Source organism: Trichosurus vulpecula, chromosome 2 (genome assembly GCF_011100635.1).
Source record: "Trichosurus vulpecula isolate mTriVul1 chromosome 2, mTriVul1.pri, whole genome shotgun sequence".
Classification (NCBI taxonomy): Eukaryota; Metazoa; Chordata; class Mammalia; order Diprotodontia; family Phalangeridae; genus Trichosurus; species Trichosurus vulpecula.
This window is the reverse complement of record NC_050574.1, coordinates 400,095,576-400,112,746: the sequence shown is the minus strand read 5'-3', so window position 1 is coordinate 400,112,746 and position 17,171 is coordinate 400,095,576. Positions and strand designations below refer to the sequence as shown.

Genomic DNA, 17,171 nt, shown 5'->3' with positions numbered 1-17,171 from the left:
TTGATCTGTTGATATTTTCTGTTTGTAATTTGTTAGTATTTCCTCTGAAGTTCAGGGTGCTGGCATTACCCCCTGAACTAAGTGAATTATGTATGTATGTTTGATTAAAGTGAGACTGTTAACCTTTAAAGTTGCTTTCCTTAGAAAAGCAGATTAAAGAACCTGTGCTGGCAGCCCTTCTGTGTGCTGGTGTTGTTGGTGTTTCACTCCCCACAGCAGCAGCTAGCAACATTGTTGTTACATGTGTGCCCTTCCAAAGGGCAATAAAACAATAATTTCTCTTGTATGTTTCCTTCATAAACATATCTTACATAAAGTAACAACTGTTTCATGTTCTAAATATCAGTTGCTTTAGCTAACTGAATGGCAATCTTTTGGCTGAAGCCTGGAAATAAGCTGCTGGAATTGGTCATTACTAATTTCAGAAATTCTTTTGGAAACAGTTATCATTCAATAAAGGAATGTGAAGAATTTCATGCCCATACGTTTTCCCATGAACTATTTCTGATATTCCAATAACAGCAGATAACATGAGTTCACCTATTGTGTAGGGCTTTTTGGTTTATGCAAATAAATAAGTTTCTTAAGATACAAGTAAATGCTTTCCATCAACAGTAACAAATTTCTAAAAACATTGTTTTTCTTTACTTGAAGATTTTAAAAGTAGATCAATATATTCCTTCTGTTTATTGCAATATGCTGCATGATTGGTATTAAGATGTCTTTTAGTTTGGCTGGTTTCATGTTCTCTGTAGCCAAAACTTTACTACAAATTAAGCAAAGAGGTTTTTCCACACTGTCATCATTATTAGAAGAAAATCCATATTGCAAAAATAATTCGACATATCTTCTTTTTCTTGTCAATTTATTCTTATCAATTACTACAACCTGGTAGTGAAGACTCCGCCACATTGTCATCAGTATTTTTCTCTCTTCTGCCTAAATTTATCCACTTATGCATAATCAAAAATATTTTTGTCCTTAAATATAAATATTGCTAATAATTTCTCAAGTAAATACTAACTTTAGTTTATGAAATTACATTTGTTTGTGCTTAATTTAAAAAACCAATGTTCACACTTATATCCACATATTAGCAGTGATGGTGGAGACATTATTAAAAGGCTTGCTGCAATTAAGCACTTACGTTTCTGTAAAAGGAGGTAACAGCAATTTTTAAAATCAAACATTCTAACACAATACAACGCAAAGATGTACAAATTTGACACATGCTGAGGAGAGATGTTAGGAAAATATTAAAAGTTTTATTTTCTGTAATTAAACTATTATGTTTCTTTAAGAGCTGAAAATTTTGTATGTATGGTAAAAACACAATTCATAACATATAATAGTCTCGAATCTGAGCTGAATTGTTTCTGGAAGTGTTTATTGGTGTTGCATGGCATGACAGCATGCACAGTGCAAAGTGTGCATGCTGTGTGTTCAGAATCAAGGCTGCAGTGAAGTAGCACAATGCAACATGGGCAAATACTGCCAAAAACAACTCAGATTAGTTATGCTTGATTTTGAATTTTTTGTAGTTGTTGCATGTTCAGAAACCTTTTACTGTTACCAAATTTTTTGCAACCCCCATATTCAGTCAAATGACCCCATGTGCAGTTGTGACACACAGTTTTAAGAAGTTTTAAGAAGCTTTTACTACATCACCTTCATGATGAAGAATTTAAGAATGTGTCAAAATCTTGGGAACTCAGTGTTAAATCATGTGAGGTAAATGATTGTAGAAAAAGGAATACATATTACATATTGGAAACCTTTTATTAATGTAAAACATTTTTAGTTTTATCAGTCAGCAAATTTATTTTACTTTGTCCCTGTTAATTTGCATACCAGTATAAAACTATTCTGATTTGTAAAATATGCCTACATGTTTTTAGTTAAAAGATTAACAGGAATACAGCAGCTTTGAAAGACAGATTTACAATTCACTTCATGTGCACAGAACTTTCAAAGCAAAATAGGAAATATTTTTGTAATTATTGAAAAAAATTAATAACCCAACCAATCACCATATTGGCACTTCAAAAACTTAATTCTGAAGAAGACAACAGGCTTATGAAATGAACTATGTAGCATTCTCCAGGAGTTTCTGTCAAAACAACAATTTAATGTGAAATATTTTCCAAGGCTAAGGGCAAACTATTGACAGTTTCATAACTTGAGATATTTACTCCTTCCCAAAGTTCTTATTTGTTAGCAGTGATTCTATACTTCAGTTCTCTCTACTTTTGCTTAAATGAAAAAGATTTTTATACGTATCATACAAATGCTGTGTAATTATTGTTGAACGAATCCTCCACAAACACCCACAAACGCACCAAATAGCTTTATGAATGTTTTTATTAAAAAACAAGACAATTCATGGATATGAGACAGATTCACAACTGGGAAAAGATGCAATTTAAGTCAAAGCCTTGCAGAAATTTGATTTGTTTGGCATTATTCATCCATAGATAGGTAGCATTTTTGTTAGCTAAATGCTAAGCCAAAATGACGCAGAAGATGCTACTTAATGTTAAGACACTGAATTTTAATGAGGTTGATGACAAGTACCTGATAACACTAAATAATTAATGGTCTCATTTATTTTCCTTATTTCACACATTCAAAAATTATGAAGCTGTATAGAATATTGAAGGAATAACTCAAATGCAAAAAACACACCCTAGAATAATTCTCATCATGAATGCCTTGAAAATGAACTTCCTTCACTCACTCATTCAGTATCAATTACTCAAAACCAGGCCTAGTGGAAGTGTGGGTGACTCTAGTCAGGTCTTGGTCATAGGCAAGCACCTTGGATGGGAGCATCCTTGTAAAAAAGCCAAATATAGCAAGTGATAATAGCAAAGATTTATGAATTTAGCTGGAATAAGGAATGGGAGGGATCTAGGATCAAGATCAACATATACTTATCCACTGGCCTCATCCTAACAAGAGGTACTTTTAAGTGAAGATAATTCCTAAGTTTTAAAATCAAAAGGAAATTCATCCATCACCTAGCTCAACATCCTCTCCTAATAGAAAGGTTAACTGATTTATCCAACATTATGTAACTAGAAAGTAGCAAAGTCAAGAAACACGCTTAGGCCTTCTGACTATATCCAATGCTCTTTCTACTAAACCATATTACTACTGGCTTCTAGGTGGCACAGTAGATAGAACACCGGGCTTGGAATCAGGAAAACTCATCCTCCTGACTTCGAAATTCCATTTCAGACATTGACTAGCTGTGTCAACTTGGGCAAGTCACTGAATACTGTTTGTTCCAGCTTCCTCTTCTGTAAAATTAACTAGAGAAGGAAATGGCAAACTACGTCAGTATCTTTGCCAAAAAAAACCCCAAATGAGGTCACAAAGAGTCAAATATGATTGAAGTGACTGAACAACAAACAACAATATTACTACATGTAGGTCTGATTGTAATATATTCACATGAGAAGGATGCATGTGAATTTTATTGGTGACATCTGACATGAGACAGCATAAATAACATTAACCACCAGTGGTTACATTAAGTGTAACACACTGGAATCATACTTCATCTGGATGACACTGTAAGAACTTCCCATCATGTGGACCCTACCAGGAATATAGTGAAAATAGCAATAATACACTGAAAAATCCTAATTTTTTCCAAATGTAGAAAAGTTTATTAACCTTGGCAATTTAAAAAAATAGACCATTAAAATCCTCTTTAACTTTTCATCAATCATCCTAAAAATACATTTAAAACTTTGTTCTGTATGAATCATCCTAGATTGCTGCATTTTAATGTTCACAGGTTTATGCTTAGCAAGGGGGTAAAACCTGAAAAGTTCAATTTATCCCAAAGCTTAGAAAGCTTTTAAGAGGGTTACTATATGACATAAAGCATATGTGTGTGTGTATGTATATATATATATATATATACACACACATACATACACACATACATATATATGTGTGTATATATATATACATATATGTGTATATATACATACATATATATGTGTGTGTATATATATACATACATATATATGTGTGTGTGTGTGTATAGATATATATATATAAAAACAACTTCATCCAATACCCAACCATTCACATAGAATGATTAACTCATTTTGTAAAACTGCACTATTTCACCAAACTTTTTAACTATTGTATCTAGGACACACTTTACAATAATTACACACCTAGAGAGCATTGTATTCTTATGATCTGGCCCAATTACATTTTGGGAATAAACGAAAAGAAAGAAGGAGATGAAAGGAATAGAGATCAGGTGAAAAATAATCTTAAGGACTAAGGATACAAAGAAAGGCTAAAAAGTGGTGGATATTTTAACAGGGGAGACAAGATCTAAGTAACTAGGAATATAAAAGATATGAGAGAGGAAGAGGGTGGGGGAGAGAAAGCCCTCCTGCAGAGTGTGGAATTGGAGTTCAGTCCTGAAGGATGTAAAAAAAAACCCAACAAAATTCTAAGGTTGAAGAAGGCGGACATTCCAGGCATGGGGGCGGGGCAGGCAGTTCAAAGGCAAAGAGGTGGGAGATGGAGTGTTCTTTAAGGAACAATAACATTGGACGACATAGGTAGATCACAGAATGATTCGAGGAGAGTAAAGTATAAAAAATAGAAAAAAAATTTAAAATAGAAAGATGTGAAGGGAACAGTTTATCAAGAAATTTAAATTCAAAAGTGGATTTTATATTTGATCCTGAAAGTAATAGAGCCACTAGAATCTATTGAGAGAGTGAGAGAGAGAGAGAGAGAGAGAGAGAGAGAGTATGTGTGCGTGTGTGTGTGTGTGTGTGTGCACGTGAGTGCGTGTGTATGAGAGGGACAGAGGGAGAGTGTGCGTGTGCGTGTGCGTGTGTGAGAGAGAGAGAGAAAGAGAGAGAGAGAGAGAGAGGTGGTGTCAGACCTGCTTGTCAGGAAAATCACTTTGGCAGCTGAGTAGACCATGGATTAAAATGGGGACACACAAGATAGAGAGAGCAGTTAGAAGGCTATTCCAATAGTCTGGGTGAGAGATGATGAAAGCCTGAATTAGAATGGTGGCTATGTGAGTGAGGAAAATATAAATCTGAAGTGGAAAAAAATGGAAATGGTTTAGTTATATGTAAAAAGTAGAAGAAAGCCATATAAAACAACAGAGAAACTGCAAGCCTAGGTGACTGGGAGGATGGTAGTACATTCAAGAGTAATAACAGCAATTTGGAAAGGGGAGACTTGGGAAAGAAAGATAATGAGTTCTGCTTTGGACATATTTAGTTTGAAATGTTTATGAGACATTCAGTTCAAGATGTCCAAAAGGCATTTGGGGATGTGAGATTGTAGACTACGACTGGATACATACATCTGGAAATCATCAACATAGAGATAACTAGACTCACGGGAGCTGATGAGCTCACTAAGTTCCTTATTTCTCTCAAAGACCAAAAAAAGGTGAAGTTCAGAATATTAACTTCTGTAATTGTTCTAAATCCATCTTCAAAGTCACTAAACTATAGGTAATTCAAACGAAATGGCACATTTTCCTACTTAGGTATTACTCTGACAGCAAAAATAAATTAAGAAAATCAATTTTGAAGGAATGTCTTAGAGATGTATCTCACAAATTGATCACTGAGTTCCTTATTTACTGATATGTTTAATTGTGATATAATTTGGAAATAATCATGAATGTATGGTAATGAATAGAAGATAACCATTTTCTGACTTCCTTATTTCCTTATGGAGAGGTGAAAACTACTAAAAAATCTAATGTATTTACACATAATAAAGGCCATCGTATTGGATAAAGGGTTCAATTTCACTTCAAAGAATTTTTTCCTTATTCTTAAAATGGAGACGTTTTAAATGGTAGCTAATTAATCACATGTGGTACAGGTCAAACCACTTTCCAAGTGGTTTTTAAATGTCATATTCACAAACAACCCGGTAGAATTAATTTTCATGCAGCTTGGTAACTCCTGCCCCTCTAAGGTGTGTTGTTTCAGGCAGTTAAGTAGTCTAATCCCATTGTGTTCATCTTTGTTTTCTCACCCAGGATAAGACTATTTCTGTAGAAGTGTTCGTTGCACTAAAAAAAGAAAAAACAAATATTTTTATTGGTATCTCCCAAAACACACAATACAAACAAACATCTTCACTATATTAATTTTCGAATGCTTTCTGAAAAAATGAAAGACCTTGATAGATAAGCTAAATAGGCAAAGATATAAAAAGAAAAACCAATGTCAAAAAGACAAGTTTGGTTACTGTCAACATGAGATGAAATCACAGTTTTAGTGTAGAGTGGAAGAGAAGAGTGTTGAACCAAACAAGAAGTATGGATCTTAGGCACTGGAGACAAAAGTCAAATATTAAACAGTCTCTATTTTTGTGTCATTTTCTTGAATAAGCAACTGAGTAAGTAACTAAAAAAAGTTTTTTTTCAGTTCTTAAAAGCTTGAATTTTCAGACGTGTAACTGAATTACATGTTAACTCGAGCTATTGCTATTACACTATATTTGATCAAGGTTGCAAACAAAAATTAAAATGATGCAGTGAATTACCCTTACAATAAAATAGGATATTAGAACTATTAGAATTATTGAGTCTGGTCTCTATATCCCACTATTTTAAAAATATATAAATGGAACCTTGGGGATTCTAAGTAACTGGTCCAAGGTTAAAGAGTTGGATTTGAACCTAAGTATTTTTACTCCTAGTCCAGTCCTGAATCCATTCTTTTATACCATGTTGCTACAATTGAGTACTTGACAAAGGAGCTAAGGTATAATATTATTTCCCTATAGCTCAAAGTAAAAATGAAAACATGGAGCCAAGAAAATCCTCTGTGTGCCAAGAACCATATGTAGAAACTATTTTGTTGTTTAGTCATTTCTCAGTTGTGTCCAATTCTTTGTGAGCTCATTTGTGGCAAAGACACTGGAGTGGTTTGCCATTTCCTTCTTCAGCTCATTTTACAGATGAGGAAACTGAGGCAAACAGGGTTCAGTGACTTATCCAGGGTCACACAGCTAGTAAGTTTCTGAAGACAGAAATGAATTTAGGAAGATGAGTCTTTCTAATTCCAGGCCTGGCATTCTTATCTACTGCAGATCAACAAAAAGAAGATAATGGGACTTACTTGAGGAGAAAAATATTCAAGACTTTAAAAAATTATAAAAGATTGTTGTAAAAGGTAGCAGAAGTAAAATTATAAAGTGACTCATAAGGTATTACTAGACAAATCAGAGGTAATCGCAAAGGGAAGACATTAGTACTGGGGGAGTCCGGGAAAGAAATTTTGTATAATTTGAGCTAAGTCTTGAGGGAAACATATATCCTGATGACATTTACTTGAAACTTTGTGTATTAAACCTATTTTTTTGCAAACTGGTCAATTTCAGCATATGAGCAAATATATGTGCTAAGGATATGGTCATTAATTTTTTTTTATTATAGAATGCTGTTGTCAGAGAAAAGTAGCATGAATACTTAAGTGGTCTCTCCATATTTTTAATGAAAGAAAAATTTTAAACATGAAAATGAACCTTCATGCACAATTATACTAAGAAGATTAAGGTAGACAGTGACACTTTGGTGTTTCATTTTGTCAAAAATCCACAAAAACTACAACATTATTCTAGAATAATATATTTTTGTATCTTATTGAAACATGCAATCAAATGGTAGCCAAGTAGAGCAGTAGATCGAGCCCCGGGCCTAGAGTCAGGAATAGTGAAGTTCAAGGGGTGCCTCACACTAGCTGTGTGACCTTGGCCAAGTCACTTAACCCCTGTTTGGTTCAGTCTCCTCAACTGTGAAATGGGGATAATAATAGCACTGACCTTTCAGGGTTGTTTTGAGGATAAAATGCAGTAAAATGTATAAGGCAATTAACATAGTATCTGGCATGTAGTAGGGGCTATATAAATGGTAGCTATTATTATCATTATTACTACAACTGCTGCTGCTACTTCTTCTCCTAGGTCTACTACAACTGTTACTACTCCTACTACTACAGCTATTACTACTGTGGCAACTACTATATATTATCAGCGTATTTAGAGCTTTGCACTAAATATTACAAAAAATTAAGTCATCCAACGTCTCCGTGATCAGTTCTCCTATTTGAATCGACTTATATCTCAGGGGCTCCCGTGCTTCACTCGCCCCAGAACCTCACCCAGGTGCTAAGAAGTCTCTTTGAAAAACTTGGTCATTATTGATTAGAAAATGCAAATTAAAACAACCCTGAGATATTATTTTACACCTACCAGATTGATTAAAATGCTTGAAGGGGAAAATGACAAATGTTGGAGGAGATGTGGAAAAATTGGGACACCAGTTCATTGTTGCTGGATCTGTGAGCTGATCCAACCGTTTTGGAGAACAATCTGGAATTATGCCCAAAGAGTTATTAAAAAGCCTATACCCTGTGACCCAGCAATACCACTAATAGGTCTATTTACAAAGATGATTAGGGAAAAAGAAAAAGAACTTTTATGTTCTAAAATACTTATAGTAGCTTTCTTTGTGGTGGCAAAGAACTGGAAATTGTGGGGATGCCCATCATTTGGAGAATGGCTGAACAAGTTGTGGTATACTACTGTGCTATAAGAAATGAGGAGCTTGATGATCTTAAAAAACATAGATGGATTTGAATGAAAAAATGAAGAGAGAGATGAACAGAACCAAGAACGTTGTATAATGTAGTAGCAATAGTGTTTTAAGAACAATTTTGGGTGACTAAATCATTTTGACTATTATAAATACCCAAATTAACTGCAAAGGACCTAGGAAAGGTCTGCATCTAAGGAAAGAACTTATAAATAAAAGTATGCATAGAACAATTTATATACATATTTGTGTCTAATGATAGCCAACACTAGGGTAGCGGGGTAAAGGGGAAAAAGAAATTTATATGATAGCTTTATTATACATTTAGAAGAATAGCAAATTATATATAATAGATTTGCATTTTCATGTGCAATCATCCTTTTTATTCTACCTTGTTATGTTACTGTCTCATTCTACTCTCTTATGGAAATGCTTGCTTTATTTCATAAATTAAAAATAAAATAAAGTAGATTTGCAGTTTCATGTGCAATCATCTTTTTTTATTCTACCTTGTTATGTTACTGTGTTACCCTACTCTGTTATGGAAATGCTAGCTTTGTTTCATAAGTTACAAATAAATAAAATTTTAAAAATCAAAAGCAACAAGAAAGACTTAAGAATATCAACTCCTTGCAATCAGAGATTGTTTCACTCTTTGCACCTGTATCCCCAACACCCAGCCCAGTGCCTATCACACAGTAGGCACTTAATAATACTAATTGATTGTTTATTGCTTGATTAATGGATATCTTCATAAGAAAATAGCAAATAGGATGCATTTTAGAGGAGCAGTCAGTCATTTGGTAAATTATCTTTTCCAGGACGATTTTTTAATTAAATGACCCATAGGACCTGTATTCAATAAATGTTCATTGACATGAGCTGGCAGTCTCAAGCAACAGAAAAAGCAATCACTTGGGCATCAAAGGAACTGCTTTAAATCTCAGCTCTGTTATCACTTGTGTGATCTTGAATGAATTACTTTACTCAGCCTTACTTTCCTCATGTGTAAAAAGATAGGAAGATACTATAAGGCCTCTCAGATCCCTTTACTTCGCTAAAATCCTATGATTCCTACCTGCAGAGTAATGTGCGAGGTTCGGAGAGTACAAAGATGAAAAATGATAGTCCCTAACTTTGAGGAGTTTACAATCTGGTTATGGCATGAGATACATTAGAATTACTTTAAATAACACAAAACCATAGGAATGGTAAAAAGGAGAGTAGAAAGATATATAATGAAACTATTTTCTTATCAGGAGACTCAAGATATAGATAATTTTCCATATGGTAAGCTTTAAAAAAAAGTTACAGAATACTCCATAAATTCTCCTAATTTGTCTTTTCTCTTACCAGGTGGTTCTGTGTTGGCTCCATGATGACTATCCATATTAACATTCTCTGGATCTTCTGAAAGAATGAACATATGAGGTAGTCAATCAAACCAGTCCCAAAACTCTTTCTCAACCTGAATAATGTTTGTTTTAGTGCTAATAGAATCGGTTTGTTGTTGTTATTTGTGAATTTATTTTAAAAGATATTTTTGATTAAATGAAGTTTAATTTCTTTTCCCACAGATAAAACTGCTCTGAACGCACATCAACAATTGAAACCATTTGGCAGGGAGAACAGGCTGGATTAATAAAGAGTCAAAATTTTATGTGTGTGTGTGTATTCATATATATATGTATATATGAATATAAAAATGCAGTCATTGTTTCCAAGTATACATAAGGGAGGTTAATAAGAGCAGCAAGACTATTTTGCCTTTTAAAGGTTTCCGGACTCACACTTTTAGACAGGAATAATGTGAAATAAACAGAAAACAAGCATCTACTATACACAAAAGACAATGTTCTCTATAAGTTAAACCAGTTATATGCCTGTAGTTTGACCTACGCATTTTTTAATGGTTCGAATAGAAACTTCAGTCTAGTCCCTGAGTGAATTACAGCAAATTCTTAAGCAGTGTCATCTGAATTAAAAAAGTTATATTGTCATGGCAGCATGACATAGTAGATAGAGTTGGGATTTGGAGCTAATGTCAGTCTGGAAAAACTCAGACCAACTAGGCAATCAGTAAATAAAGTTTGGCATTTAATCAGTGTTGAGGAATTGCAATTTGGGACAACACAACACCTTATTCAGATAGGGATGCCCTGGGAGGAAGGGAAGAAGGGAGTTCTTGTAAGGCATAGTAATGAGAAAAAGCAGGAGGGCATACAGTCTGGATACACAGAACTGCTGAGCTGTAGAAGAGGACTGTTGAGGAGCTACAGAAAAAAAAGGTTGCAGAAATGTCCTGGGGTTAGCTTTGCCAGGTGTTCCCTGAACAGGGGTGGTAGTTAACTGCTGGACAATGTGCTGGTTTTCTCGGGGGCAGTTAGAAGCTGCTGGTCAGACCAGAGTTTGACAGTAGGGAGAAGATATGTACTGGTTGTGTGACCCTGGACAGGTCACTTAACCTCTCAAAATCCCCAGGCAACTCTCTAAGTCTATAATTTCAGAGAAAGAACCAACCTGCTTTTGTGGAGAGAGTGTTCTCACTTGGGAGTTCCTTTTATCAATGAAATCACAAGACCAGTCCAGGTCCCTATCCATGTAGTATTTTACATGTATAGAATTCCTTTTTTCAAGAAGCTTATATTACTTGTATAAAGTAACCTACCTTGATGTATTTTTAAATCATATACACACATAAAAAAGCAACCCAATCACATGTCCAGACTGTGTTCACCACCTATGCTCCAGGCTTTACCAGATGACAATTGGGTGAAAATTCAGGAGGGAAACATTCCTGGTATCCATGGGAATAGGGCACGGGAAATTCATTCTAGTCTTCCTTTCCTTCCTGCTTCAAGCCTACCCCCACCTTCAAACAGAGCTGCTATGGTGCGAAAACACAGGGATATATTTCTTCTCCCCAGGAGTTTTGTTAAATCAAAATCACAAGATAGTTAAGATGCATAGAGAAAAGGTCACCAAGCCTACTTGTTTTACAATTAAATCGACAATTTTCAAAAACTTTGAAGCCCTAGGGAAATATATATGTAGATGAGTATATATACACATACATACATATATTAAGTCAGTAACATAACATTCTTTCGAGAAAATTTTAATTGATTATAAACCAGTAGAACTAAATATTTAATGGTTAAAATAATTTAGTAATCCCTCTGTCACAATATTAAACATTCACAGTGCATTAAGGCAACTTAACCAAAATAGAGAGATAATTCATGAGGATCATAGATTTATAGCTGGAAGATGGACTTAGTAATCATGTAATCCAACCCCTTCATTTTACAGAGGGCTAAACTAAGATTCAAAATCCTACAAATTGCATGTGTGTGTATATGTCAGTGTGTCTCTGTATGTATGTGTGTGTATGTATACATGTATACACACACATACATACACACCCCTGAAATTCCTAGGGAAATTCATGAGGATTACATATTGAGTATAAACCTTTATAGAGCCAGACTCCTGTCACTAAATATAATAAAGTAGTTATGTTCACTCGTATAGTGGTTTATTTTTTACCAAGTACTTTCCTTCTAACAAATTTCTGAGGTTCATTGTATTAGGCATAATTCACCATTTTACAGATGAAGAAAGAAATTCAGAGGAGCTAAATGATTCATCTTTCATTACTAACCTAATAATTGTTCGAGCTGAGATTTGAATTCAGATCTCCTGACTCTAAATCTGGTATGTTCCACACTACCTTTCATAAATATGTACCATGTGTCCCTAAAATGAATTTTTTTGGGGGAAATGAGGCAATTGGGGTTAAGTGACTTGCCCAGGGTCACACAGCTAGTAAGTGTTAATTTTCTGAAGCTGAATTTTAACTCAGATCCTCCTGACTTCAGGGCTGGTGCTCAATCTACTGCACCACCTAACTGACCCTAAAATGAATTTTTTTAAAAAAAAATCTGTAGTACTCAATACATTTAAATGTGTGAAGGGCTGCAAAAGAAATGGAAAATATGGAGGTAAAAGAAGAGAAATATGGAGATTTTCCTTCTGATGATATATCTGAAGATATAAAGTACTACAAATTAAATAGAAAATCTGGAGAGAGTGGGCAAGGAAGCAAATTAAAAAACACTCAGAAAAACCCTTGAAGTTTTTTCATTCTAGAGAGTAGAGCTACATCTGACAAATGGTAAAAAAGCTTTTAATTATCTTAAGTTCCTTCCTGACATAAAAAATCTTTAACTCCATGATTCTACCAATTGCTGCCAACTATGGAACTCTAGAATGATGATGATGACAGCTAGCAGCAATATAGTGCTTTAAGGTTTGCAAAGTGCTTTACAAATATCATCTCATTTGACCCTCATGACAATCCTACGAGGTAGGAGCTAGTACTATCTCTATTTTACAGATGAGGAAACTGAGGCAGACAGTGCTAGTAAATATCTGAGACCATATTTGACTAAGATATTCCTAACTCTAGGTCCCACATTTTATCCATTGTGCCGCTTTACCCAATCTCAGAAGAATCAAAATTGAAGACGATTCAAATGGCAAAGGAGAAGTGAATGCTGAGCATATCACTGATGATAATTCTACTCACAAGGTGGTAAAAGGAATATAATCAATAAATGTTATTAGATGAGGAGGTGGGAAGACCTATACTGTAAAGAAGGGATAAGAGAAGCCCAAAACCTAGAGAGAAGCGTCCAGACTCATGGGCACATGTGTTAAGAGAGGATTTACAGGAAGAAATGTACAAACATGACACAAGATGAGACAGTGTGAATGAGTTGAAATGTGTGTGTGTGTGTGTGTGTGTGTGTGTGTATGAAGTCAATGCTCATATCAATAAGAGCCAAAATCCACTGAAGTTTGAAGCATATAATGATCAAAAATTAGGGTGACGGCATCAAAAGGTATACACTATTTTTTGTTCCCACTTAGTGGTTGACAAATTACTTGGGAATCTGCCAGTGATCCAAGGGGGTCATGTTAAAGATTCTTTAGTGGAGCCTTAAGCAGTACATTGTAAAAAATGCTATGATTAGTAATTTGAGTTACCCTGGGGTTTCACAACACATATTTGTGGGGGATAGGAGAGATGAAAGGGGTTTGTGGAAAAATACACATTAGGAACCACTATACTACATGCATCCAGAATAACCTAATCTCCAACTTACAGTACAGTTCAACAGTACTCAAAATATGGAAGACAATGTAAAATCTTTATTTCATTGCTAATTTTTTAAATGAAAATACAAGTCAAACTTTTTATTAGCTATATAAGAAAAAAGTTTAACAAAGTAACAAAATTATTTAAAAGAAAATCTAAATTGATTATAAGCTAGTAGAATTAAACATTTAGTGGTTAAAATACTTTAGTAACCGCACTTTCCCAAGATTAAGCATTCATGGAGCACAATGTACCTCTGAACTAAAATACAAAGATAATTTATGGGATCATGTACAAAAATCTGGAAGGCAGATTTTAGGGGTCATCTGATCCATCCCCTTCATTTTAAAAAGGGCCAAACTATGCTCCAAAGGGGTAAACCATTAAGTGCAATTCTGTGTCCTCGCAGACACTGAATGACTTCAATGCTAACTGTTATAAAGTTCCAATAGAAAAATTACATACACAGATGCAAGGCTAAAATAGATTTGTAAAAAAAAAAAGTGCAGGAAGTAATTTCTTTTGTTGGCCATGGTGGTTAGCATCTATTCAAAAGGCAACTACAGGGCATATAAACAGGAAATTGATTTCTAAACCTGTGCAAATGGAGGCAACATAGCTCATATTTGAAAGAATTAATCTTTATTGAAACATAAGCATGTGGCTTGCACCCAAGACTAGACTAACTGGCTTATAACAAAGCTACATCATAGAGAATCCATTTGTATTTAAAGGAAAGTTATTAACCTCAATTTTCATCTACAAATCATCAGGTGAACAGAAACTGCACACTTATGATTTCTATCTATCATTAACAAAAAATTAAATCTACAGCAAACAGAATTCAGTTAAAAATACTAAGACTCATGAATTATAACTTTAGTGAAAATGAGAGCATATAGTATTTTAATACTGCTAATTTTGAAGTGACCAGGGCACAAAGAGAATAATGTTACTAAAAGAGGTCTGAAATTAGAGAATATGTTAGAAAAGAATGAGACCTAATTCTGGAACAATAGGAGAATTTTTAAAAATAGCACCTGGCATTTACACAGTGCCTTGAAGTTTACAAAGCACTTTACCTAACCATTCATTTTGACCTGTTATCAGACATGAGTCTAAGCTGCTAACAATTGTGTAAAGCTCAAAAAAGGCCAACAAAACTAATATGTGAAGTCATTACACTATAAGATCTCATTCAAAACCTATACTGGCACAACAAATGATCTGAGCCAACATTTATCCCTACCTGCTCCAGCTTTTCACTGCAATAACCAAAAAATAAAAAGACTAAGTCACAGTCTTTTAAAGTGCTGATTTTTGAGCTTTTTAAAATATAGATTTGAATACTAACTATAATAATCAGTTGAAATCTTTTTTTTTTTGCATAACTTGTATTTTGGACTTGCCTTTGATTTACCCAGTAAGAATAAATGTTGACTAGCCCATCACATTTTGAGAAACACTAACTTAGGATATTCAGAGAGAAATTCAAATTCCTGCTAATGATTTGGTTTTATCAGAAAGGAGAAGTCTATCAGCCATTTCACTAAAATGTTTCTATGGTGCAAAGATGAAAAAAGGTATAGACAGAATTCTACTCATGTAACTGTTGCTCACAAACTAATACTGCAAAAGGGTGAAAATCTGCATTAAAAGAACACCCTCCCTATTTTACCTCAGTCATCATAACAAGATATATCTCAGTCCACATCACTATCAAATAATACACAACTTCAAGGGCACCTTCATCTCACCAGGAAAGATAACTACACTTGACTTTGAAGAGTATAAAAATAAGACAGATGACCTTCGTGATCCTTGGAAAAGTAATTCATCCTACAGCATCATTTTGTTTGCTAATTTGGAAGAATTTAAGAAATAAAAGAGAAACCAAGAACAGAGATCATTTAAGGAAGTTGCTAAGAGAAATGTACTCAGATGTCACTAAAGAAAGACATAAAGTGAAGATTTGGAAAGGAAGGTCTAAGATGTTAAGTGTAATCTGACTTAAATCCTTTGAAAAACATCATCATTATAAGTCATGATACTTGTTACTAAACAAATTAAATGAACTTCAGACAACTGCTAAATTCATAGACATAAAATTCACTTCAAGAAGAACAAACCATGTCCAAGAAAACATTTTAAAACTCACAGTGATAACAACTGAAGTAGAAAGATCTGAAAAGAAAATCCTTCACAACTGGATGAAAGGCTCAATCCCTTCAATAATTATTTTTAATGTCTAAGACACTAGAAGGAAGGGATAGCTCAGTCTCCTGATGCTGTAGCCAAATTTATTGGCAGTATTGGGTTTGGTGGAGGTGAAGAGGACTTTGCCATGTTTTCTAGGAGTCAGCTCTTGGCCCCATAAAAGTACTGACTTAAAATAATAATCAGGATGATTCAGAAACTAAAAGATAATAGAAAGTAGACTTCAGTCCTCATTTCACAAAAATCAGAGGTAAGACCAAACTTTCAGGTTCTTCTTGATCTTTTGGTCTTCCTATCAGTTGTAGAGAAGAAAAAATATATAGATTTCTTAGGAGAATTCTGGTTTTCTTCAATACTATGTAAGAAATCTACTAGGGGATGAAGGCAATGTCCTTTCAATGCTTATTCTGGTTTTGTGGGATGAGAGGCTTTATTTTCATGGCTAAATAAGGAAGAGGGAAGAGGCCTCAGTTTTATTGGAAAAATAATTATATCTGGTTGATCTTGTAGTCATAACTTGACAGTTGTTCTTTTCTCATTCCTAGATCTTCTGCTCATCTGAAATGGAAGGTTAAAAAAAAGAAAAAAAATTCAAAACTTCTGATATGGTTGCTAAGATTTTCACTTTTTCACAATTCAACAAAAATAGAGCCCATAGCTTAAAAAGTTATAGTTTGGGGCTTAAAAAAAGGAGAAAAAATATACATATATAAAGATTGTAGCCTAGATGAAGATAGCTAGAAACTATATAGCAAGAATCAGAAGCTTTCTAGTAAAAACCAACACATACATGCACGGCAAAAAAAAAAAAAAGCCAGCTTTACAGCTATTAACAGACCTCTGAAATTAGAGTGTGGAGCCTTCTATGAAAACCAAATGGACCACAGTTAGGTCACCAGTGAATTGCAAAAATCAGTCATTCCAGACAATGGGAAAGCAACACAAATGCCAAGTGACAATAGCATGAACACTTTGCAAAAGTCAAGACTTGTCAGTATAGAATCAGCCACAAAGTAGATGAGAAATCTCAATCAGTCACTAAAAGCAAACATCAATGATTTCAGCTACACAGATGTCATCACAGAGACAGCAAATAAAGACCAAAAGGGCAGTATAAATATATTAATAGCTAAAACATTCAAAACATGTATTCTCTAACCCTATTAAAATTGC

General features: G+C 34.2%; 1 protein-coding gene across 2 annotated transcripts in view; it reads right to left on the bottom strand.

The window, feature by feature from the left end:
- Positions 1-2,343: 2,343 nt before the first annotated feature.
- CD99 (CD99 molecule (Xg blood group)) overlaps positions 2,344-17,171 on the bottom strand; it is a 59,666-nt gene continuing 44,838 nt past the window's right edge. The window contains exons 9-10 of one of the 2 annotated variants that reach the window (XM_036743485.1): positions 9,971-10,027; positions 2,344-6,088 (exon numbers count right to left, since the gene is read on the bottom strand). In XM_036743485.1, the coding sequence (XP_036599380.1) occupies positions 6,063-6,088; positions 9,971-10,027 (83 nt within the window). In that variant the 3' untranslated portion in view covers positions 2,344-6,062. Of the gene's footprint in view, positions 6,089-9,970; positions 10,028-13,864; positions 16,557-17,171 lie in introns of those variants that run through there. The other variant, XM_036743486.1, reaches the window with a different exon arrangement.